At 40.1% G+C, this 26,076-nt stretch overlaps 2 protein-coding genes across 5 annotated transcripts in view; one reads left to right on the top strand and one right to left on the bottom strand.

Annotated features, from left to right (window-relative positions):
• The window catches only part of CC2D2A (coiled-coil and C2 domain containing 2A), a 58,937-nt gene extending 44,616 nt beyond the window's left edge, over positions 1–14,321 (top strand). The window contains exons 27-36 of one of the 2 annotated variants that reach the window (XM_068679940.1): positions 2,295–2,471; positions 4,667–4,687; positions 5,758–5,961; positions 6,418–6,507; positions 7,820–7,933; positions 9,113–9,247; positions 11,055–11,177; positions 11,829–11,887; positions 12,372–12,549; positions 13,495–14,321. In XM_068679940.1, the coding sequence (XP_068536041.1) occupies positions 2,295–2,471; positions 4,667–4,687; positions 5,758–5,961; positions 6,418–6,507; positions 7,820–7,933; positions 9,113–9,247; positions 11,055–11,177; positions 11,829–11,887; positions 12,372–12,549; positions 13,495–13,683 (1,290 nt within the window). In that variant the 3' untranslated portion in view covers positions 13,684–14,321. The remainder of the gene's footprint in view (positions 1–2,294; positions 2,472–4,666; positions 4,688–5,757; positions 5,962–6,417; positions 6,508–7,819; positions 7,934–9,112; positions 9,248–11,054; positions 11,178–11,828; positions 11,888–12,371; positions 12,550–13,494) is intronic. The other variant, XM_068679942.1, reaches the window with a different exon arrangement.
• Positions 14,322–15,888: 1,567 nt separating this feature from the next.
• Positions 15,889–26,076, bottom strand: part of FBXL5 (F-box and leucine rich repeat protein 5) — a 35,900-nt gene continuing 25,712 nt past the window's right edge. For all 3 annotated transcript variants that reach the window (XM_068679944.1, XM_068679943.1, XM_068679945.1), the window contains exons 10-11: positions 24,259–24,407; positions 15,889–16,527 (exon numbers count right to left, since the gene is read on the bottom strand). In XM_068679944.1, the coding sequence (XP_068536045.1) occupies positions 16,451–16,527; positions 24,259–24,407 (226 nt within the window). In that variant the 3' untranslated portion in view covers positions 15,889–16,450. The remainder of the gene's footprint in view (positions 16,528–24,258; positions 24,408–26,076) is intronic.

Here is a 26,076-nt window from a genome sequence, read left to right on the forward strand (position 1 = left end):
TCTGGCATCAGTTACATACCTAATGACAGAGATTAGTTTGCTATATGGACAACTTGTCAGAACTATAAAGGCTTTAAAACATCTTGTGAGCCTCTTGGATTCTTTGGGTAGAGGGGTCTTAATTTAATCTTGGAGTTCAAAGGGGTTTTCTTGGGCCATCCTCTTGCAAGGCGTAACAGAACATAACTGTCATGGGATTCAAGAAAGTGTGGCATTCTTCTTGTTGCTGACAAGTTTTGGACAGTGCATATCTAAGTAGTGTTTGTCCACTTCCTTCTGTTAGATCACTAATAATATGCTATCATCAACTTGTGAGGAAAATCAATGAGTATGTGTGCTTGAGGGTTGTGCTGCCCTGTAGAAAGAATGAAGTTCTCATTGACTTAAAGAAAAGGTAAGTAGTAAGAACTTCCAGCCTCCTTTTCATAAGGCTTTGGACATCCTGTGCAAACAATGTCATTTAACGTGACCGCTATTGTTATAGGTCAACAAACAAGAAAGAACAAGATCCTTTACTCTTCTCAGGAAAATGTTCTATACCAAGTGGATGAAGTTCACCTGAGAAGTGTGTCTACTCACAGCCCTGACAGACTTAGACATTTTTACAGACTGCATACCAGTATGTAGCCTTTCCGCTGTAGGACCAGACTAGCTCCAGGATTGCTGTCAGATGCACTCCTGACTCTCTTTTGGAGGTGGTGTTACTGTTTGAGAGTCCTGAGGCACAGTGTGAATGGCTGCACGGATCTTCTCAGCATTGTTTCCACATGAGCAGGATTTCTTACTGAAGTTGAAAAAGTGTGATCAGTCCAGCAGTTATATCAAGGTGCCTCTAGCAATTAAATTGCAGTGGCCAATGAAGCATTTCTTCATCCTGTTTTGCTATATTGCAGCAGAAATTGTGTGATTTATTTAGTCTTCTCCTCATGAAAACTTAATTTTGCTCTTAAATGTTTGATGAGCCAGCCCAGTGAGTCATCTCTTCGTCTTCATCAGGAAGATGTCCTTCCTGTCAGCAGTCATCCTGTCCAGGAGGATGGAAGACTCAGGTCTTTATGGCCAATTCTTCATATACAGCATAACCTAAACAGCATTGAATTTTGCCTAAAGCCATATCTGAATTCTGCCCAAATCAGGTTAATCTTCTTGCTTTTCTTTCAGAGCTGTGTACTTTTTGAGTCTTGTTCTAGCAAGTGGAGGGCATGCCATCTCTTTTCTGATATGACCTTTCAGGAAGAGCTTTCTCCTGCTTGTGGTGACAGAAGGAGGTGCAAAGGGATGATGAGTCTGCCAGAGCTCTCTTCCATGGAGAAGCTGGCTGAATGGGCCTGGTTCCGATTGCACTCAAGAAACATCAGCAGTTTCTGCATGGAAGGTGCTCCAGCATCTCACAGATACATCCTGCTTAGAGGCAAAGGCACATTGGTGTGATGCTGCCTTCAGAAGGGTTGTCCTGCAACCTGTATTTTGCCATTTTGTCACGTTTTCCAGGTCAATAGTGCCATGTGGAGATTGCTGCTTAGTCTTATCAACAGTCTGAAAATACACAGAGAAAAGCACTTGAAGCTGAAAAATTGCATGCCTGTCAGTCTTCTTTGAGAACAGTTTACAGCCATGTTCATTCATACCATTTTGTCCTCTGTTTTCCCACTCAGCAGCTTTGAAAGACTTAAAGAATGAGGATTGCAGTACAGAGACCAGATGTTGACTCCTACTCATCAATATATGTATTAGCTGTTGGTGAGGAAGGAGCTTGTGGATAAGTGTTTCTTGTGGGTAGTGCAGTATGACAGCACACATTATCCTTCCTGTATGGTGTTAGTCTTAAAATAAATAAATAAATAAATAAAAATAAAGCAAAAAATTGCATGTTTTATTTCTTTTAAAGTACTTATCCACGGGGAGTTCTAGAGTGTGTGTGCTTAAAATAATGCATATTTCAAAGCAAAACAGTGAAAGGCTGGCAGTCTTTTTCTCTAAGAACTAGGGTGTATGATTTCCATTACATTGAATATTAATGCCCATAATAAGCAAAAGAGACTGAAATCAAATAGTAACTAATACCTTTGACAACGAAATGTCTCATGGGTTCCCCGCAGGCAATAAGTACATGTCACATACTCTTGTATTACTGTTCTGGAGCTCAGAATAATACAGAAAGCGAAGGAATAAAGTACCTGAATACCAATACCAAATGCATCTGAGAAGGAAGTCTTGCTTTTATGAGAATTGTTTCATTGGTGTTTTTTTTTTATCATGGACAGTTGATATGTGTGGGCTACTGTGTGTTGTAGATTGATGGTACGTTCAAGGTGGATATTCCTCCAGTGCTGCTTGGCTACAGCAAAGAGAAGAACCTGGGAATGGAGAGAGGTTACGATTCTGTGCGCAACCTGAGCGAGGGCTCCTATATAACACTGTTCATTACCATTGAGCCGCAGCTTGTTCCTGGAGAGTCTGTCAGAGAAAAGGTAACTACCAGTAATTAATCATGTTCTTGCTGTTTGTTTCCCGTGGTGCAGTTCCTGAGATGCATACAAATACTTAGGCTTACTGCACTGAAGGACACAAATACAAGTACTGAAGGGCATTAATAACATCCTGAGTGTTCCACTTCACATTTTGTAGCTCAGTTCAATTGAACTAGATTCACCATTAAGTGAGATGGACACTTAATGCTCAAAAAATAATTTCTGCCAGGTATCTAGTTCTAAGGTTAGTACAAAGCAAATTTGTATTTAATGCCTATGAGCATATCATTTTCTCATTTACTTCTGTAAACAATGAGTTGCTCATTTGAGTATTTGTGAACAGAGGAAAAAAGAAGCTGGCAGGTGCATCCACAGTATCCTTGCCTCTATGTTTACAGTGTTCAAATATAGCATTCATTATTTAGTGCTTTGTGCATGTCTCCAGATCTTGAAGATAATTACTTCTAAGCAGCTACTGTTATTTTTTTCAATTATTTTACTAAACCAGAAGCACCTTGCACTAATAACAGTAATGTGTAGTTAAAATGAATACGCCACTTGCCATTTTGTGTTACATTTTGCAGTGATTTTGAGATCTGCTCAGTAAGGATGTTTTTCATGCACAAACAGCAGCAGTTGTTTTTGCAGCTCAGTGCTACACTGGTCATTTGGAAATTACCCAGTCATATGGGTGGGTTTATCTGCTCTTATGCAATACTGTGGGAGTTTTTACAACTGAGTACTGTTGAAAACAAAGAAAATGAACAAGTGTGGATTCATGGATGTCTTTTAAAGTTAATTAGCTTGAATGGTAAGATTATCACTAGGGTTTTAAGTAACAAAAACGTATATAACAGCCTTTGAAGCATCTTTAGTAGACAAGACATTATTCAAGAGGTTCACGACCTTCACATACAATACTTAGTTGCTAGGAAAAAAAAATGTACTGAACTTGAAAGGAAACAGACATGTACTGCTTTGGAAGACCAGTCATAGAATTTCAAACAAGGGGAAGATTCCTGTAAAGTGGTATGGACTGGATGTTGTGAAACTTGACTTCTTTAAACAATGAACAAATATTCAGGTATTTTTTTAGATGCAATTTGATGCTTGGTTACCAAAATGTTATGTATTGTATTAATGCTTAGTAAAATTATGCAGTTTGGTAGCTATATTTAGAATTGAACAGTTTGGTAGGGGAAAAAAAAAGTGTATTTTATTAAAGTAATAGATCTTATTTTGTTCATAAGTCATAGGTCTGTCATAAGTTCTATTTTACTTGAAATACAACAGTAGTAGGTAGCTGCCCCTTACCAAAATTCAGACATAAAGAACTAGAAAGAGACCAAAGTGTTTTCCATTCTGAAGATGCAGGAAAGAATCATAGCACAGTAAATCACAACATGGGAAATGAGTCCTCTTCTAAGTAGCATGAAATACTGCATACCAAAGCTGAACTGGAACAAAGTATGCATTGTCACTGAAGTACCTTAAAAGTAAAACCAAAAATGAGGAAAATCTTACTGAGGTAGGAAAACTATTGGTACAGATGATTCCTTATATAAAATTTGAGGAACAATGAAAAAACATTTGGGGTGAGTTCATCAGTAGGAGTTTTACCTGATGCTCATTCTCTTTACATTAGAGATTTTTCTGTATCTTCTAGAAATTATACTTAGCAGCAGACGATTTGTTTACCTTTGATACTAAGACAAACCAAGTTATTGTTTTAGTAAACACTGTACAGGATTTTCAAATAATCACTTTTTCAAATCAATATAAATTGGAAACAAAATAAAATAGAATTTCATATTAGAAGTTCAGTAAAGCAGAACCAAATTAATTAAGAGGCTGTCCTATTTTAGGTGGTATCTCTAAGGAGATCTGTACTAAAGTGGCAAGTGCTTGTGTTCTAACCTTGGCTGAAAAGTAATAACTCTATGCTGCACTTTCCCAAATGTAGCATAAACACTTATTGTAGAAATTGATCAGCATAAAATGACAAAAAAATTAACTAAATATTTTTTCTGTCCTTTTTTCCTATTCCTAGCCAGTCCTGCTGTAGTGAAGTGATTTGAAATATTTGTGTACTGTTTCAGGATGCTAAGCGTAATTTTATTTTAATTTTACAATATCTTTTTTTCTTTATCTATTTTTCCTCTCTTTCATCCTGTCCTTCCTGAATCTCTATATAGATGAATGAAATGCTTAAGAAGGTAAAATATTAATATAGCTAACTGAGAGATTCTTGTTGTTCCATGTTTTAAGATTTAGCTTGGTTCAGCAATCTTTTTGCACTTTATGCTTTTTGACTAACATCATATTTGTTTATTTCTCCATAATATTTGCAGTGAATTATTACAACAAATTTAAAAAGTGCCAGAGGCTTCGTATTTCAGCCATTAATTGTGGTTAAGAAGAGGCACCATTATGAGTGTTCTCTTGTGACTTGGAGGTCTAACTACAAGGTGCTGCCATTCTACCTCTGGTTACTTTGAGAAGAAGGATTACAAATGATGAAGTGGTTTGGTTTGAAATAAGTGTTATGAAGGATGAGCTTTAATTCTCAGCACCACTAGAATTACATGAGGGATTCTAAGTAGATGTAAATTACTTTGATCCTAAGACCTTTAAAGGATGACATCTTAGGTGACAGAGGAGCAAATAATTGGCATTCCTACATAACATATGCTTTTCAGTCTGAGATTTGCATCTGGAAAAGCTCATCTAAAAGCTTTAAAATTTTAGAGAAGTCTGAAAAATAAGAACCCACTGAAAAAATGTCTTGGACCTTCTCTGCAAATATTTTGGCATTGTTCGGGGTTGTCCCAGTAATGTTTATATAAACATTGCTGGGATTTTGTGCATAACCTCGATTGTGGTTTTAATGGAGTGAGTGTTACATGAGTAGCGTGTAGGATTACTCTTTTGGTACCTAACCATAATTGTTCACCTTTGATTTAATGTGTGATGTTACACAGGCATCCCTGCACTTTGTTTGGCATAGCTTTCGCTACATTTTTAGTGCTTTAATAAAGCCAACTATAGATACAGGTCACCGTGTGCATTCATAAGTAAATTTAATTGCCTGCTTTTCCATTACCCTGAGCTTTTATTACCTTGAGCCAAAGTACATAATGCAAGGAAAGTGCAAAGGGCTATTAGGAAGGAATTTTACACTCCTTTTATGCTTCAGCAAATGGCGAAATAAGGCCAAACATAGTAAAGACTTAACCCTAAATTATAAATAAAGCTATTTTTATATAAGTTCTACTGTCTTTTGAAGTTTGATACCCAGGAAGATGAGAAATTGCTCCAGGCAGCAGAAAAGTATGAAGCTGAATGTACATCAAAGTTTCCAAGCCGCCAGTGCCTAACAACTGTAATTGACCTCAACGGGAAAACAGTTTTTATTACCAGATATGTCAAACCTCTGAACCCACCACAGGAGCTCCTTGATGCCTACCCAGATAGCTCTCAGACAACGGCAGTAAGTACTTAAAAAAGATAACGAAGTTTCAGGGATGTAGATATCAAAATGTGTGTTCATGCACATGCACGTAGGCATGTAACATTTTATGGGTTTGCTGTATAGCTATGCTTTGTTTATTTAAGGAGATGTGTAAGTGGTAGTGACTGTGTGATACACAATAAGTGAACCCTTAGTGATGCTGGAAAAGGGTATTTGTCCTCTCTGGAAAAATAAGTGTCTTTTGATAGCCAATACTCATTAATATAAAGTTATATCAAGCCTTGTGAGAGTAAAGTGTTATCAGTCTGTGGTGTAAGTTCTGAAACGAGCTGCTGCTATAACAGGGTTAGTCAGTGTTTTGTCATTGGTGTCTTGGAAACAGCACTGTGCTGCAAGTCTAGTATAATAATGCCTTCATTATACGCCTGTGTGGAGAACTGAAGGGATGACTGGCTATATTTTGTTTCCTTGCAGGAACTGGTGGCTCGATATGTTGCTTTGATTCCTTTTTTGCCAGATAGTGTGTCATTTGCTGGAATTTGTGATTTGTGGAGTACATCAGATGTAAGTAATGCATTAAATGTTGAGGGGATTTTTATCCTCTTGTATGTGATGCAACATCCAGGTGGCCCATGCTTTTGGTAGGAGTTCAGACTAGATGAGCTCTTGAGGTCCCTTCCAACCTAAATTATTCTGTGATTCGATTATTGCGAGGACTGTTTTTTCTTTGTAAGTCATTTATTTCAAAAAATGCAGAATTCCTTTATCGGAGGACAACCAGTGCTTGAAAACAGTTGCTCATAGTAATATGAGCCAAAACTTTTATCTTTGATAGGTTGCAATCGACCCTAAGAATACTTAGGCCTTGAAGCTTTTCCCATTTTTTTCAGTTACAAAACAATCCAAAATAGCTAGTCATGCACATGTGACAGAATGCTGACTGATGGAGACTTTAAAACTACACTTAAAACTGATCATTGTAAGAAACCACAGAAAAACACTGCTTGTAATTGTCAGCAGTAATGGCAGATGTAGCATTCTGCCTGATGCGAATACGATCCATGGAATAGGAGCAGGTATCAAGTTAATCCCAGATGATGTTTGCACCATCTCGGAGCCTTTGTGCACGCTGTGGTGCAACCAGCAGGCAGCTCAGCACCACGCAGCCGTTCGCTTGCTCCCCCTCAGTGGGATGGGAGAGAATCATAAAAGGTAAACATGTGAGAACTAGTGGGTGAGATAAAGACAGCTTAATGAGGAGGGGAAAAGAAAGAATAAGAAGCAGGGCTGGAGGGGAAGATACATATTGCTATTTCTTACCACTAGCCAACTGATGCCCCTGAGCAGTGGCTGCCTCCTCCCCAGTTTTATGGTATGGGACCACACCACATGTTGTGGGACATCGCTTTGGGCAGCCTGGGCCAGCTGTCCTGGCTGTGTTCCCTCCCAGCTCCTGTTGCACCCCCAGCCTCCTTACACCCAGGGCAGTATCAGAAGCTGAGAAGTCCTTGGCTGCGTGTAAGCACTGCTCTGCAACAACAAAAACATTGGTGTGTTATCAGCAGTATTCTCACTAAATCCAAAACATGGCACCATACGAGCTACAAGGAAGAAAATAAGCTCTATTCCAGCACAGTGGAAAAATCAGAATAACTCAAAAAAACGTGGTTCTTAGGAAAAAATCTCAGATCTGCTTCATGGATTTTCACAGCATTCATTCTTGCTATGTGCTTTCTGCATGTTGAAGCAGTGCCTAATAAAGGTCAGTTACAAAGATCCAAGAGGATTCTTTTGCTTCAGAAGTGTTAGAAAATATTATTAAATGTTAGAAATGGAAACTTTTTACTAATGCAAACTTTTTTTGTCCCTCAATTAGCAATTTCTTGATCTTCTGGCGGGAGATGAGGAAGAACATGCCGTGCTCTTGTGTAATTATTTCCTTGGTATGGGGAAAAAAGCCTGGCTTATCATTGGGAATGCTATTCCTGAGGTAAGAGGATTTTTTCTTTTGGTCTGAATATCGACTTTCATTCTCTGAAGTCTTTGGTTCCTATCAGTGGTATAGTATAAGTATAGTATAAGTCTTTGGTTCCTATCAGTTACAAAATATGTGTAAGCCTTGATTGGACTTGGGCATGTATAAATGGGGTGTCCTGGAAACAGGTCATGGGGAAAGTCCATTCTCAGCCTGTGGCAGCATTAGGGTGGGATTGGCACAGGTTGAGAGGTGGCAGGGGAGGGTTGGAGGCTTGCTGAAGCAAGTAAATTCTCTGTCCAGTTGATGGCAAAGCTACAAGAGTAATGCATTGCTGTAGGCTACTGTGTGAGCCCCCTGTAGCAGTAATCTGGCCAAGAACTAAACCTTTGAGACTCTTTTGCCCATTAGGAGATGCTTTTATTTTTTCCTCATTAAAGCACTCGTATTTCGAAGTAATCAATGCTGCTGTTTTGAGAGGGTAAGACTGTTTATAATGCAAATTTTCACCATTAGCATCTCCAATTACCAAGCACATGGGAAAGTTTTGCTGAAGAGAATTTCAGTAAAAACCCCTGTCAAGACTAATTTCTTTAACGCGTTCTCAGACAGTGCAGCCGCAGCAGGCACTCAGTTACGCGCCTTCCACTCCACAGCTGATGGTAGGGGTGGTCCTTAACAATGCATTCAGCTTCTTAATGCTGTGAGGAGAAAGATTATTTGTTAAAGTACCTGGAAAACAGGGGGGATAACACATTGAAGAGAAGTTTAGGGATTTCCTAGCAATCTTTTTATGTTCTGTGTGTCTGAGGGAAGGCTGATGGATGAGCCAGGTGTGCTGCCTAGATGGCAGTCACCAGGTAGCACACGCTGATACTGAGGTGGCAAATGTTAAACATTCCTGTGTATGGACTTTCACATCAGCTCTTGGCTGAACTAAGAGGACTTTCAGGGTCTGTATTTTAAATGGCTCAAAGCTGCGTGTGTCTAACATGTCTCTGCCACAGAAGAGACAGAGCACACATTATTAGGTAAGCATTAGGTGACTGAATTGTAATGAACCTGTAAATCCTTCCAGTTTTCCAAAAATGTGCTACTAATCTCAATACTAAAAATGCAAAATTCCAAACAATATAATGTCTACTGTCATTGAAGCCCATTTTATAACATCTTTCTCCTATTTTTTCTTTATAGGGACAGACTGCATATGTATTAACTTTGGAGCAAAGTCAGTATGTAATTTGGAATCCCAGCACTGGAAGTTTTTACAGGCAGTATGATACTTTTTGCCCGCTACAAAATGTGTACTGCCTGATCAGCTGTGATAACGTAAGTGTGCCTGGGCTTTTCATATTTCTGGTCTCATGAAAGTTCATAATTTGACATTTTTCTTGGCCTTTTGCATCACTTGTTCATCAGTTTAACTACATTTATGCAGTCATGTTATTAATGATTCTTTTCAAGCTTCATTAGGTTTTTCAGCCATTTTAATTAAATACATATAGAAAGATTTTACCTTTTTCTTAAATCATGATTTAGGTAGATCATGACATCTGTCCATAGAAAATTCATTACTGTGTTTTAGTTACCAAAAGCATGTTGAAACTAACGTGGTTTTACTTTCCATCTTGGATAGCCTGTGTTCAGTTTACCACTGCTTAGCTGAGGGGCAGTAAGTCAACAAAGCTAATGGTTTCCAGCTGAAATGTAATTTAAAAATGAAAAAGTAAAGCATACCAGGAGTCATTTGGATTGCATACGTGAGGGTGGGTACAGCCCTCAGTGGTCCAACACGCCTAACACAGAGCTGGCACTACAAGGTCTAACAACTGTATTGATTTTCTGCCTGGCATCAAGCCCTCCTGTCTATTTTTTGTCTAAGTTACGAGTAATACTAGTGCATGTTCACGATGCATTATTTCTTGTGTGACTGGGAACACTCTAGGAGAGAGCAGTGGGGGAGAGAAGGCAGCAGGAATTGCTGCTCAGCTCAGGGAAAGTGAACCAAAGGTTGCAGAATGACACAGGGCTCAGCCTGCGCTGGAAGGGACAGAAACCCCAGGGCACTTTGCTGCCAGTGTTACTCCCTGGTTTGGCTGAAAGCTGACACTCGCAGGGACAGCAGAGAGGTGAGATGTGCAAAACTCTCAGACTGAGGAAACATAACACAAGCTTAAAAAAAAAAAGTTTTTATTTTAATTGAAACTAGAGGATTTTAAAAGCTTGCTTGTCAGGTTTTTGAAACTGTTATAAGAAAACTGAGTCAGGTTTCCATTACATACTAAAATATAGTAAATGCTTGTTTTTATTTCTGTATCAAAAACATACCTGGAGAGGTCCTTTGAAGTGTTATGCATTGTATGTGTGTTTTGTTGTGTTGATTTGTTTTATCTTCTGTGGTTCATTGTGGTCTAAACACAATGAATTTGGAAGAAAAATTAATATTTAATATTTAATTTTGAAAGTGTCAGTTCATTCTCTCATTGAAAGTGTTCCGGAGCTTGGTGAAGTTGGTTTGTTAATATTTAGTACTAAACCTTAAGTAGGTTTGTTAATATTTAGTAGTGAAGTGGCTGCACAACCTACTTACATTCTGCATCATAAGCTTGAAGTGCCCACGGTGCTGGGGTGCAGGAGGCTACCAGCAACCCCAGCCACAGCTGCACGGTGCTGTTGGAAGAACTTCAGAATTCAGCAGAGACTTGTGTGGTAATCCAAAGGAATGGGATTGCAGCTCATGGCAGGAGAAACTGCCTGTACTGTCACCCAGCATCGTGCGGTGCTGGAGTGATGGTGAAGGCAGAAAGCTGCTGAAAGCAGAAAAATTGCCATGGTGGGCAGTAGGTTCAGTTCAGCAGTAAAAGGTGCCAGCTGCAGACAGTAATTGTGGCATACACTGACTGCTGTACATACTTAAAAGCATAAAACACGATAGCCCAACAACCTCCCTTTTGGTGCAAGAATGCAAAAATGGCGTAGGTTAGCTGTAACGCTACAGGAGTGCCTTGATTCACGTGACTGCGTACTGGTAATTGGTATAGGTGGAGGTCCAGATTCTGTAGTATTTTATTGCCATGTAAGTAAAATGTGTTCTATAACTTCATTTATATGTTAAAATGAACTTGCTTTCTTACAGATTTGGTTTAATATCCAAGAGCACGACTCCCCAGTAAGGATAAGTTTTGATATCAGCAAACCAAAACTTTGGAAGCCATTCTTCTCAAGAAGCTTGCCATACCCCGGTCTCAGCAGTGTTCAGGTACTCACATTTTATAAAGATTTTATATATATAAAATCAATTTAAGGGGTTGAGAGATCACTGACTAGTAGAGAGGAAAAGAGACTAAGTTCTTTAGACTATCTAATGTAATATTAAGCAGGATTACGTATATTTCTGTAATAGGCCTGGTTTTAAAAAAACCTTCCCAGGCATGCCTTAAAAAAAAATAAATCAGGAATACTGAAAAGTACTTGTTTTTTTTATTCTGAACGATGCACATCCACAGTCCTCTGAGTATCTGTTTAAGATCTCAGGACAATGGTGAAGTACTTGGGACAAATCTTTAACACAGCCATCTCCAAAAATCAGCTTGACATTATAAAGAAAACATCAACTTTTGTCTTACAGCTAGAAAGGTGGCATTTCAAGCTGTGCATATGTTCTTAGTAAACAAGTAGGAAATCCTCTACAGTTAATCAAATTTGTAAACAACAGTTGAAGCTTACTAAAAAAAAAAAAAAGGCCAACCAACAAAAAAACAGCAGCATTACATACAAAGGTCTACCTGATGCTTTTAGCATAATTATGATTTTTTTGTGTACTACCGAAGTAGTAATGCCTGCAGTTATATTGCTGTACAGCTAGAAGAGATTGTGCTTTTTAATATGGAAATGCTTTACTTAATTCTAGCCTGAAGAATTAGTGTATCAGCATTCAGACAAGGCTGCTGCAGTGGAACTACAGGGCAGGTAATTCTATCACTAAAACAAATGCTGTCAACATGAAAAGATTGCTCACTACAGGGGGAGCACTTTCTTGTGTTTTTCCAGTATATTCTTATCTATGGTCCCAAAACACACCTTGAATGCTAGGAATTGAGAACAGCCTAAGCCAGAACTGGTAGTTTGAAGAATCTTTGTTTTTCTTTTAACAGTTCCTTCTGTGTGACAATCTCTAACTGATCAAGCATGGCTGCATGGTTTTCTAGTAAGCGAAAACAGTGTAGGGGTCAAGGGAGCTGAGAGAATGTAAACTTAAAAAGTATGTGCAAACCCCTGGCCTTCCATTGGTACTGACCATGCAGACAATATAGCTACATTGGCATTGATTTTGTGCTTTTAGGTATGGTGAGTTTCACTGAGGTCATTTATGTTCCCTATAAGCTGTGATAAGAAGTGGGTTGAGGGAGATCAGGTCAGAAGCCCAGTAAATACTGGATGTACTATATTGCAGGATTGAAAAAATACTAAAAGAAAAGATCATGGAATGGAGACCGAGGCACCTAACTCGCTGGAACCGATACTGTACCTCTACCCTGCGTAACTTCCTGCCCCTGCTGGAACAAAACCAAGGCAAAGATGTAGAAGATGACCATCAGGCAGAGCTGCAAAAACAGCTTGGAGACTACAGGGTAAAGTTGTTAACATAAATGGCTTGTGCTGTGATGGTAGTGAGTGGAAATAGTAGTGAGCTGGAGGGAACTCCAAGTCACACACGTTTTTAGTATCACCCCCACTGGCATAGAACTGTATGCCTTCTGCCCCGCAAAAGTCAAGGTCAATCTTATACCAACATTGAACCCCTGTAATGTTTACAGGGTGAAGTAGTGAGGGTCTGTTCCATTTCATGTGAAAGTGTTGGAGATGGATATAAACACAAGTGTAATCTCCTGTTGTGGAGGTAGTGACTGGTGGGGTACAGCAGTACTATAAGAACAATGTACCCCACTTAACTTTCAACAGAAAGTTTGACACTTTAACAGCAGCTGCTCATGGGCTGACTGGGACAGTTGCTCTCAGGTCTCGTCATTAAGAGCCTGGCCAGCAGTGTACCCAGGCATTCTTCCTCAAGGCTGTTTTCAAAATTAAGTCCTTCTGCCCTTCATGTAAAACATACATAGCAATGATACTACACCCAAATAGGGCAATCTTCATAAGGAGTTCAGATTCCAGTTTCTATTGGACCTGAAATGTAATGTATTTATGGACAGGTTACGTCCACCTCAACTCCTCAGATAACGCAGAGAGGAGAACACAATGAATTGCAACTATGTAAGTGTAGAAAAGCTGCAAGATTATGCTGTAAGTGTTCAGTAATACAAGTTTATTTCTAGTGGATTTCTAAACATCCTCACTTGGAACTTCACCCAAACTCATGAGAAAAATGGCAGAAACCTACCTGAAGGGAAAGGGAGAGATGCATTTAAATATAAAGGGAGCTTTTTCATTGTGTCTCCTCAGGTCATCAGTGGAGACGAAGTTACAGGCACAATAAAACATTTTAAGATGCATTTATTGAGCTGCCTTTATCTTTCCTTCTTGCCTTACCGTGTTTTTTAATTTCCTTCTTTTCCCAGGTCTCTGGATTTCCTATTCACATGCCCTTTTCTGAAGTCAGACCTTTAGTAGAAGCTGTACACAGCACTGGAGTTCACACCATTGATGTCTCCAATGTTGAGTTTGCTCTAGCCGTGTATATTCATCCTTACCCCCAAAGTGTTCTCTCTGTATGGATTTACGTTGCTTCACTTGTACGGAATCGGTAGCACAGAATTTTCTCAATACCTCAAGGAAGTTACTGGTGTAGGAGAAAGCTTTCTCACACTGCTGATGTGAGCTATCTCACATAGCTCAAAAACTGAGGGAGAACCTAATTTTTAGTAACTGCAAATGCATTAGTTGTAATAAGTTACCTTCAGTAGTTGTAGACTGGATACAGCAGGAGACAACACTAAAATTCTAGCAGCTGCTATTTTTGTACAGTATTTTATAGCTCCCAGAAGGATGTACTATTTTTAAAACCATTATAAATACACAGCTGTAGTGACCAGGTTAAAAGCACAGTTTGTTCTTAGTTTGAGGTGAAATTTGGTTCCTGGAATTACGCCTTAAAGACTGACTTTTCAACTTTCCAGTCGCTCTGGTTTATCAACAGCCCTTCTTCCTCTTTAAAGACACTGTCATTCAGTCACACTCATGCAAAATAGTTTGCTAGTACCCAAGTTCCTGCATAAAGACCTTGAATACAGTTCAGGTACCAAAGAGTTACCACTGAAGACCTTTTATTTTTTTAAAAGCTCTGTTACTTTGTATTTCAGGTCTGTATCACACCAGCAGCCTTTAGACATTTTCTTTATAGATTCAACACTAAGTATGTAATAAACATTTATACCAAAAGCTTAAATGAGCTTTCACTTATTTCATATAAGAATTTGATTAAATCACTTTGGAGTGTGAAATTTTTAAGCAAGTAATCATGCTAGATGATGATTCAAAACCTGGTTTACTATAAAATCAAACTAGTTCATTAACGTCACTACTTACATGTTAACTGTTAATACTGATGTAATCTTCTGCAGATACTTTGCTAATTAAGGTCTAAGTGGTAGTGATGTGATTTTTTTAAACATATATATTTCACCAGAACCTGTATCAAAGTTCAGGCTCTTAAGCTTCACTCAAAGGAGATTCACTCCATCTAATAAATGCTAGACAAAACCTTTGGTTTAGTGCCAGGGGTTGCCACAGGTATAATCAGCACTCCCCTCTATAATCAACAAAACAGCACCTCTACAGAACTGTTACGAAGCAGCAAGTAACTGCACTGTCATTACATGATGTGTTGCTCAACAATGATATCTCACAAGGCCACCATCCTTTCAGGGAGGAGTAAAAAAAAAAAAAGAACATGGTGTAAACAAACATTTTTCTGCAGCTCATTCAGCCCCCTTTCAGTCTACACAGAAAACGGTTTCTACTAGCAAGGAGAAGATGAACCTCTAGCTGCACCTCCCTAGCCTGAGGAACAACAGTTCTGGAACAAGACAAATGCAAGAAAAAAGCCCACTACCTACCTTGTTACTGCTTTTGTCTTGCCTTAGCCGGCACTGCATGAGTGGCCACATATAAATAACCTAAACACTGGGCACCAAAGTAAATTTAATGCAGCTCACTTGAAGCAACAATTGCTATAAACAACAGTATTCTTTCATACATCTCTTGTAGGCTTCCAACTGAGCATTACGCATCCCTCCTCCATCCTGTGTTCAGATTTTGACCATGAACAACCAACTCTGCACTAATGTAAATTCAAGAGTTTACTTTTTCATTTTCCTTACCTTGTCAGTATTGGTGTGAACAAGAAAATGCTCTCAAACCCTGCAAGAGTTGGTAGCCAAGCTGGTAATCAACAAACTGCAAGTTATCTCCAGCTAAGCCTACAAGCTCACTTCGCCCAGTCAAGAATCTTGAAAGCAACATACACCACGACTGCTGTCCTCTGAAATAAATCTTAACATCATGTATCTAAGTGGTAAAAGTGGTAAAAATTACTAGTTCGACTTAACAGCCTAGAAAACCTGGCAGGGTGGGGTAAAACATGCCTGACTTCTACAAGGCTGCCAGCTACACCCCTTCACCTACCTGAGAGAAAACCCTACAGCCACGCCACTTGGAGCAGGCGACCACCAAGTTCCCCACTCCCCATGGGCTGCAGTGCTCCCTCCCTTTTGCGATAGTCTCCTCGCTCACTGCCCACGCAGCCACTTTTGCAGTCAGCACCATCATTTGTTCCCCTGGAAGCTGCTCCAAAACACAACGCAGTCATTGAGAGTTGTTGAGGGAAGGGAAATACAGCATACATGGGAGATTCTGCTGCCACCATACAACCCCCACTGAACCTCTGCAGCCTGCTGGTATTGTACACAGATACCACACCTTACAAGCATATACACTCAACTGCTACAGCAAGCTTTGTTGGTGGGAATGTTTTATTTGAGTACGTCTTTCAAGCCCAAATACAAAACCAAATGCAAAAGGAAGGTGGGAATTACCCTAATTTTGCCAGATAAAGAACTTGGGGTGAGAGGAAAGGGGGAGAAACAAGGCTCCTAAAGATGTCTTACTGTTACCCAAATGCAAACAATACATTTGAAATTACCTGCAGAGCTTTATATTGTACTTATGGATTAAAAACAAAAAAACATCCACTTAACGCAAAATAATCCAGTAAAGTATATTTAAGTGCCAAACTTGGAAGAAAGTGGCATTAAAAGAAATCTGAATGTTTTCCCATCTTCCCAAATTAAGTAAGATAAAACCCAACACCCTTCAAACCAGATGAGATTTTGTGAGATTGTTACAACACTGTACAGTACACTCATAATTAAGATGTTGAAGTCGTGGGGAGGGTCAGGCTAGTATAACAAATCTCACTCCAAGGATTGTTAACACAAGATGCGGACTGTAAGTAAAGTGCATGAAAGGAAGCCTGCTCAGCTAAATGAAGTAGACTGAAAGATCAGAAGTCAGCGGTCATTCGCCAGAGCGGCAGCAGGCCCGAAAACCACACTGCAAATTCTGGCATCCACTGGCGGTTTCAGCATGAGGACCTGCACAAAAACAGAACAAATGTGAAAAGAAGAAAATAGGCCGCTTAGGTGCAGAATTATGAATTACCAGGTTAGAAGAAAGTGTCTTTTTTTAAACACAAAGCTTCATTCAGCGCTGTGAAAGTCTGAAAGGCTGCCAGTAACGTCACTGTTATTAACGCCTCACTTCGAACAGCTATTTTGAGAGGTTTTGTGTTTTTTTGATAGTTTTGTCCCATGAATGTAACGTTCAAAATGACACAGATGTAGGATAAGCAACACTAAATCAGCAAGATTTAAAAAGCTCTCACAGCTACCTTTCACAACCGAGGTGTATTTTCACAATGCACATTTATGTCCCATTTTCCAAATTTAGAGGATGACATCACAGTATTACCAAAAAAGCCACAAGCTCTAAATTTATTTCTATTTACATAGAAACAATTCTTAGCCTGTAAAGTGTTTTTTCCAGGAACATTTCATAGTTGGCTGGACCTCCTGTACTCTGACTGGAAATCCAGTCTGAAAAGAAAAGCACCTTTACTATCCCTACAATTACCCGAAGCGGTAAGGCTAAAAAGGAGACATCCAAATCAGAAAGCTGTGAGGCACAGACAGTACAAACCAATGCCATGGTTCTACCCACCTCCACTTACCTTCACATTGTTATCCCTTTCAATTGAAATGTTAAAGTAATTGTAAGACAAGAAACTACTGGATTTATTAGTACAGGATTTTATTTCCTGCAGCCACAGGCCTGCTTCAGAGACACAAACATTTACATTCAGGTTGGCCGAGCTCTGGCACCCAATGTAACTCAGCAGCACACTTTCAGTTGCCCACAGCAAGCTGGTCAGGAGCTAACCAGGACAAGCCATCTTTTCCCCTTTGTACTTCAAGTAAATGGGAGACTATTGAAGGTGTTTTTAATACATTTAGAAAAGATTAGCAAAACAATGTAATGTGTAAGGGCACCACGCTACGTCTGGCTTGATTTTCCCCCTTGAGCAGTAGCTTGAAGTCATAATTCAATTAATTCCCCAGAACTTTCTCTCTGGAAATCAGTTTTTTGCTTCGTGCCACACACCGGTGAACAATATGCTCCAAGATAATTAAATTAACATGCATGAGACTGGATAAAACAAACCTGAAGCTATAACGGAGGACAATGGTTACGATATGCAAATCAGCAATGTCTTCATGTGGTAAAAAAACTTATTTTCCCTTTCAAGTCTTTTTATTCACCTGAGCTACATTTCTCTCCTCCACATCGCTTATGAGCTAGAGTTCAAAACCTTTGTTTGAAAGCTTCTTCCACAGTCCTTCAAAAAGGAGACTGCCACAGCTAAGCAGCCTATCAGCAGTCCTGAAGCAACTCCCACTTCTAGGAACAACGCTTGTGACAAAACTTACAGAACCACAACTTCCCAAGGCACAGCATCACTCACTATACTTCTAATAATGCCTTCCATCACTTCATTGCTCACCTTAAGACTGCTCTCCTCATGCTAGTAACTGAACAGAAGAGCTGGCCAGCAGTCCATCAAACCTAGCACCAGCTTGGCACTGCCAACAGCAAGCGTTGTCCAGGGCAGTCACAGAAGCCCCTGTACAGACCTTTCCCGTTGCCCACAGCATTCAGTACTGGGGTACGAGATGTTGAAGCTCATTTCCTTCAGTATTTGTTTATGGCTCTCCATACAGGAATTTGTTTAACCCCTTTTTAATGCTTTGATACAAACTGCTTTCACAGTTCCCCACGGGACCAAGTTCTAGAAATTCACTGCATCATGCATCTGTTTTAAATCAGCCACCTACTGATTGTAACAACTGTCGCTGAGCTGCAGTACTGCAGAGTTCACTAAGCTGCTGCACGTTCACATCATCCACTGCCTTCACAGACCTTCATCTCCCTTTCAGCCTTCTCATTCATGGACTGAAGTGTTCTGAAGTGTTCCAGCCTTTCGAGCATCTCCCTGCAAGACTGCTCCATCCCCTAACTCTTCTCAGTAGACCTCTTCCATATTGTCTGAAACTCCAGTCCCTACACTTTACCAGACAGGAAGATCAACACTGCATGCAGCAGCTCCAAGTGTGGGTACCCCGAGGCTTCCAGGAACAAGCAGTGACACCCTCTATCTTGTTCTCAACACCCCTGTGATCTCACAGAGTTGAAAATATCGTTGGCTCTTCTGGCTGCTGCTGCAAACAGGAAAGATCTCAGAATTAGCACTGACAGCTCTCTGCAATTGTCCTTCAGTTGCAGCTGCCGGCTCTGAATTCAGTTCCATGCAATCAGTTTGATTACTGCACTGCTCCCAGACATACGGCCACACATACAGCTCTACCAAAGATCTCAGGAAGTCCTTGTGGAAATCTTCAGCACCAGCATCAATATTTGAGGCAGCTCAGTACCATTCGAAACTTGGAAGTAATTCCATTTCTCACACCAAATGACCAAAGTGCTGAACAGAACTTACCCAGCACAGAGCTCCTGGGGGCAAGGGAGAGGCATCGGCTCCCAGATCCTGTCCAGTGACCATTAAGCCTTACCCCTTCTTCCTGTCCTTTCACTAGCTTTCAGTCTTCAAGTTTATGATTTTAAGACTGCTTAAGAACGTTGAAACTTGTAAGTAAACTGCATCATCTCAAAAATTTACGATCTCCTAAATTATTAGGCACTGACTTACAAGTTACATTAACCACATCACAGTGAAAGCTTCCTCCTGTGCTGCATTTCCTGTCCCACATCTAAACCTTCTGACAACTCTGCATTTCCTTTAGAGCCTCTAACAAAGAACTCTGATGAAACAATGCTCGGGTTTCAAAGCACAGCTGAGATCTGCTGCTCTGTGTTGTTTCTGAGCACATCCAGGCAATTCCCGCAGTTTGAAGATATTTCTGCTTATTAATAATATTTATTACCTCCTTGCAATAACTGTTTAAACAGCAAGTCTGTTTGGTTAAGACTGTCATTTCATTCTTAGGTTTTGAAAGGTTAATAGATCTCCTCCATCACTGGCCACGCATCTCCCCTGTAGGTATCCCAGTCCTCCTTAGCTTGTTCTTTTTGCATCTGACACAGATGGCAACATCCACTACCTTTCCTTTTGGCAGTCACAGGACCATTTTTATTCTCCTAACATTGTTACATCTGACTGTCCTTACAACTCTTTGCCTTCCCAATTTCTGTTTTCTCCACTTTTTGCTGCTGACCTCAGACTGGACTCTGTTTTCAAACCGTCTCTATTTAAAGAGGCCATTAAATGAGAGGAAATGCCAGAAAATATTATCTTTTTTTGGACTCCACATTCAAGGGCTCCCATTCATTCCACCTCGCTGAAGCACCAGGTTAAGCAATACAGAGACCGTAACAAGGGAGCTGTACACTGTTCAGTGAGTGCCATCATCTTTTTAGGTCCTACAGCAGGGCTGACATTTTCAAAAGGGCCCCTCTTGTTCTCCTGACAACTCAGTGCTAGCAGTGAAGTGCCTAGGTTGAGTGTTGGGGTCGTTCACCTGGGGAAGCAGAGTTAATCGGATTCTCATCTAACCTGCCGCAGGCTGCGCTGCTGGCTTGGTTACCTCTAAACTGGATTATGGTAATGCTCTTTAAATCTAGTTCTGATTACTCAGGCACTTCAGGTGACCCACAGGAGAGGTCTCCTTACTCCTGCTGAACAGCTCCAAGGCTTTCAAATATTAATACAACCATGGCTGGCAATCTAAGCAAGGAGCGCAGGTATTTGATAACTCCATTAATTTTTGTTTCAATAATACATGTAACAGATCTCCCAGAGGCAGTTAAGCATTCCACCTGTGCCAACCAAGACCAGGACCATGATGAAAGAGCCCCCTCAGCCCGGCACACCTGCCTGCTGCCACCATGTCCCTTTAGCCACTTGTTCAAGCTCTCACCTGTGGCAGCAGAAATACTCATGGATATACAGCAAAACTGATTCCCAACCCATCTGAGACGAAAAAAGCCTTCAGCTCCCCCAGTTGTTGGTTTGGTTTACCAAGTAGGAACAGAAAAGCTAACACCGACACCAGGAAGGACAGCAGGGAAGGAAGGACTGCTCATTTTCACAGCCACCACTGCGAAGGCACAGCCCAAAGCAAGGAAAATGAGTTGTAAAGGTTGAAGATTCCAGCTCAGCGAGAGGCTCCTTCACTCCCAACAGCACATACCACATTGGATGGCCACATAGCAAAAGCAGCACTTTACAGGGGAATTACAAAAAAGTGATCAAATTAAGCACTGCCTTTGAAAACATATAAAGCCAACATTCATTTCAAATCTCTGTTTGATCTCTAACCTTTGATGAAGTTAACCAAGACACTCTCATGAAGAGTGGCTGTCATGTATCTGGAGAACCTAGGGAGAGTCCAAATCCTAAAGTAACAAGGTGCTCCCATATAAATCTGCACACGGGAGTCCATACTCTAACCAAAAATTTCAAAGTTCTCAGCTCCATTGCTGGAAGACAGATCAAACCGTGAGCAATGAGTTCCCAACCTCAGAAGAAAAGTGAAGCAGGATCACAACTTCATTTTATTAATGCCCTATTCCTTTAGTTACCACACCTGAGGACTACTCTTAAAAAAAAAAAATCTAGAAATTGAATTGATACTAAAAAGCTGCGAAGATGTGCTGCTCCAGGAACCAGGGAGCCCCATTTGTCTAACCCTGGAGCTGTCTGTATTGCAGGACTTTAAACTGGCAGAGCAGTAAGGAGACTGAGCACAGTTGGACTAAGCTGCCTGTGAGGAAATACCTGTTGCAAGTTAAGAAGTTTGTAACTCTTAAGAATTTAGTTTAAACTTCAAACTTTTTTAAAGTTTAAACATTAAACTTTCTTACTGAGTTTAGTGTTCTTCCATCAAATGTTTCAGCCATTGCACAAGACCAGCAATTAGGAGGGGCGTATACCAGAGCTGTCACCTGCAGCTGAGGGTTGCCTAACTCAAGCCTCCAGTGCAGGGCAAAGCAGGCAGAGATTCAGAACTAAGCATTACTACACAAACCAAGAACTGGACTCATACTAACAATAAACAAATAGAAAATGAATTTGGAGGTGTGTGCAGGTTTGTGGGCTCAGATAACATCTGTAGCATGTTATTGCTGTACTACAGCTGTGACTGACCCAACTTGAACATCTGAACGTCACCAACATGCCTACCAAACAAGTCCAGCCAGATCTCCACAGAGAATATCCAGTGAAGCCACACACGTTAGGCTCTGGGTTTATACAACAAGAAATCTAAACACAGGCTGTAGGTGAAGGTAAAGCCCTTCTATGTCAAAGACAACAAAATGGTATATTTATTAAATCAAAGACTGCTAAATTCCGTGCTGTTGGCTCCATTTATGTTCCGCAAGACTGACGGTTTTCCAACATGATCCCAGAACATGCTTTCCCGAAAACAATCCCTGATAAGCTGGTGGGCAAAGAAAATTATGAAATTATTCTCCACATCCTTACAGATCAGTAATCTTTTACAGCACTTAATAATACAATCTATGTATGAGCAAAGAAATGTAAACAGCTTCAGATATGGATTGATATAAATCAAACAGCTTTTACTTTCCCTACAGATAACTTTAGATACTCCACATAATATAGAAATTGTTCAAGGAGAATCCTTTTGCCGACAGAGGAGAACAAGGCATTTGTTTAGCACTATCACCATGAGGCCTGGGTGAAAATACACAGAACGGTATCCTGATAAAGCTGCAAAGAATTCAGTTATGAAAGGGTATTTCCCACTTCCAAATTTTGCTAGGACACCTCTAAGTTTTTATTGGCTTTCATCAAAAAAAAAAAAAAAAAGAGATGCTACTTCTCAACAGATATAGGAAGTTGGACCATTACATCCTCTCTCTCCTGTTGACTTCTCTCTAGAAGAATTGTTCATCCGAAAGTATGCAAGATGCTTTACAGAGCAGAGCTTATAGCCTCACAGCTTCCAACAGTCAGTAAAAGAAAGGAAATAAACAGGAAGAGGATCAGGACACCTTTACAGAGTTATTCCAGAAATTATTCTATTTAAATACAAATAATTTCTTTGGGATATTACAGAACAGACAAGCTTTAAAGTGGTGGAGGACTTGCACAAGAGATTCTGACTTTGTGAACTAAGATGACACTGTTTTAGGGACTAGAACAATGGGGAGAGACAGAAACAGCTAAAGACAACCCAGAATATTGAGTCTCGTATTACGGACAAGTGGAAACAGAAGAAAAATAGCAAAGAATAAAGATGTAAAAGCAAAAGGCTTTTAACTGGTCTTTGAAAACATCGTTAAATTCAACACAGTGCAGGAAGGAGAGTCAGAGAAGGACTTGAAAAAGGAACCTTAATTTCCAGATTGAAATGCAAGGAGGTTTGCAAGGAGGTTTGCAAGGAGGTTTTAAAAAGCTAGAGTCCAGACAGAATGAAAGTAGGTAACAAAAAAACAAATGCATTGAAATAAAAATCTGCCAAAAAGTACACAGAGAAGTCCAAAAATTATGGAAGCAGAAGTGATTTAATACTTTAACTTCTAACGTTAGGATCCAATCCAATAAAGCACGTCATCCTACATCAATTTCAATGTACTGAATTCCCAAATGTCAGTGAAGTTTTATTTTTGCAGTTCCAAAGCTCCAGCATCCTAATATAGCAGGGATACCCTGCTGTGCTTATAGCTCAATATAGATGCAAATTGAGATAAGCACCATGAACTATCAGGGAAATATAATTTTGTTTTACACACAATTAGTTCTTCTAGTTCTTATAACTCTGTCACCTCAGTTATCCTTTTTTTTTTTTTTTTTTTTTTTTTTACTTTCCATTCTGTTGCACTTACCTGTTATAAATTCACACATGGAATACAAATCACACCATGGTTCCATCTCTAACACTATGAATGTTTACTGGATCTGACATAACAGACCAAATTCCAGTGTGGGAAACACTGAAAAGCCTTCCACCATAACTGTATTTTATGCATTTATCCAGATCCTTCTCCAGCTGAGATCCAACCCTAAGTTAGTAAGTTAAGCAAAACCAGAACAACTAAATTACATTATCTACAAGGACACATGATGGTATTCTACACCAAACCCACTGTAACTTGTGAGGTTTACATAAAACATCATTTTTTCCCAAAAATAGTAATTTTAGTGCCATTCTAAGCCTCTTTCTCAAGTTATTGCCACAAAGAAAACATACAACTACACGATTTACAGGAAAAAGACACAGAGGAAGAGGGTCCATCAGCTATAAAGAGACTTACTTTCTAGTCTCTGTTACTTATGCTGACCTGAAGTAAGAGATATATGGACTAGAAGTGTCTTCCTAGGTAATACAGAACTGTACTAGAAAGACTTAAGCAAAAAACTGACTTAACAGTTGTGATTTTATAATCAATATTTGAAATTCAGTGCTACGCAGCCAAGAAAAAAGTTGTTTGTTTGTTTTTAAGTTTTTCTTGCATGTTTTTCATTGTTTTGTCTGTCATTTTCTAATTTGCCCAGCAAGGTTGTGGATGCCCCATCCCTGGATCCCAGGCTCTGGGCAGCCTGCTCTAGTGGGTTGGCAACCCTGCCCAGAGCAGGGGTGGGGGTTGAAACTAGATGGTCTTTAAGGTCCTTTTCAACCCAGGCCATTCTATAATTCCATGATTCTATGAATTTGTCTGTTCAAGTGTCCGTAAACCAAACGTCACCCCCCAGAAAAACCTCACATCTTCACGAAAAACATTACCGTTAATGTTGTCACAGTAGTAAAAGTGTTCATCGTTTAGCGAAGGGCATGCAGCAACTAAATCCTGCAGGCCTGCCCCAGTGACAGTGAGACAACCCGAGAGGTTGAGGTGTTCCAAGTGTGGCAGTCCTCCTCCCAGAGTCAGCGCCCTGTTAACAGACAGAAGAGAGGCGTTAAGAGCTTGCACAGCACTAGACTCACTAGTACTCCACTATGTCACAAGTAACCAATTTACTAGCACCTTGTAACAAAAGCACGCCTCTAATGAATGATTTAGCTTTAAATCTGGCAGTCTGGCACCCTATGAGGTGCATCACCCTTGCAACTGCGCAACAGGCCTGAAAAATTAACCAATCCCTACAGAAAGTAACAATTTCCTTTGACAGAAATGGACTGAAGTGGGAAATCACTTTGTTCATCGTTCATTAATGACTCCAGAGATGACCACTTATTTCAAAGAACTGGCATGACAAGCTTCTCCAGAACACTACTGACTTCTGGTGAGTCTTCCAAGGTGAGGTAACACTTCCAAAAGCTTGAGTATAATTCTTTAATTAAAGTCATTTTGGAAACCAAATTTGTATTTTCCTATGTCTGCCAGATCTTTACCAGCAGAGCCTCTCTGCCAACACACCACCAGGTTACTCAGATGAAGTTTGCTATTCTTCCTCCAAGTGCAGGAGAATTTGGTTGCTGATAAAGCAGCCTCACAGATATATTACATCTGACCAAACACTTTGTGTCAGCCCACTTGCTTCTTTGGGAGTTCACAGGACAGCTAAGCAAGTTAATCTGAAAAAAATACCACCACACCACAAGCTTGAATCAACATGCCTCAGATTCAAGCCAAGGCATTTTCAGTTTCACATCCTAAGAGCACAGGTGTACAACTTTCTCCTGTCAGAAGATGGAAACAGAACTGCTAATAGCAGAACCAACTAGTAGTTTATATGAAATGAACTGGCAAATACAAATATTAGGAGATGTCATTATCCTGGTTAGTGCAACAAACACTTGCTGCAGAATACAGTCTCAATTCTTGGTATTCCCTCATATCCAAAAAGCAATGGGAAACCAGCACCACAACTAAACCCTTCCTGTGACTCAAGGATCAAGTATTCCTTTGGTGCAAGAGGATGCAGCCATAGAAGAAGGCCAGCCACATGCAGCTACATGCAGCACTGCCTACTACTCACCAAGCGAGCCACGCTCAGCAGCACCAGGCTGCTCCAGTGCTCGGACAGCGTCAGGCTCAAAGACAAAGCACAGCTAACTGAAGTGAAAGCTTAACTAACAAAAGAGCTGCAAAGAGACATTTGAACAGCTGGCACTTCTGAGTTTTTCATCAAATGGGGACGAAGCCTCTGGAGAGGCAAATCAATGCCAGCAGCGCCCCATGTATTCTCTGTTGACTACGGCATACGGTACAGGTAGGCATAAAGCCTTCACATTCCAAGCAGCTCTAATTAGTCCCCAGAGCTATTTACTGCACATCTGAGAGAGTCACTTCAAGTATTTCAGTCTTGTCCCATTTTCATTATGAAGCAGTAACTGCACTTTGCTGACACAACATAAAATATCAATTACATATCACACATTGCAAATTCTGTGACTTGTGAAGCTGGCTCAACGTTCAAGCTAACTTCAACTAATTTCTATGCCTTATACATTATATGAAGTTATATTTTATGTGTTCTTATGCACATAAAAAGTTATGTCACCAGCCATACACATTAAATGAGATGTTACTACAGTTTGTTTTTAAAGCTTCAAGAGTATTAAAAAGTTTAGCAGACATAATGGAAAAGAGTGAACCAA

Source organism: Anas acuta, chromosome 4, assembly GCF_963932015.1.
Source record: "Anas acuta chromosome 4, bAnaAcu1.1, whole genome shotgun sequence".
Classification (NCBI taxonomy): Eukaryota; Metazoa; Chordata; class Aves; order Anseriformes; family Anatidae; genus Anas; species Anas acuta.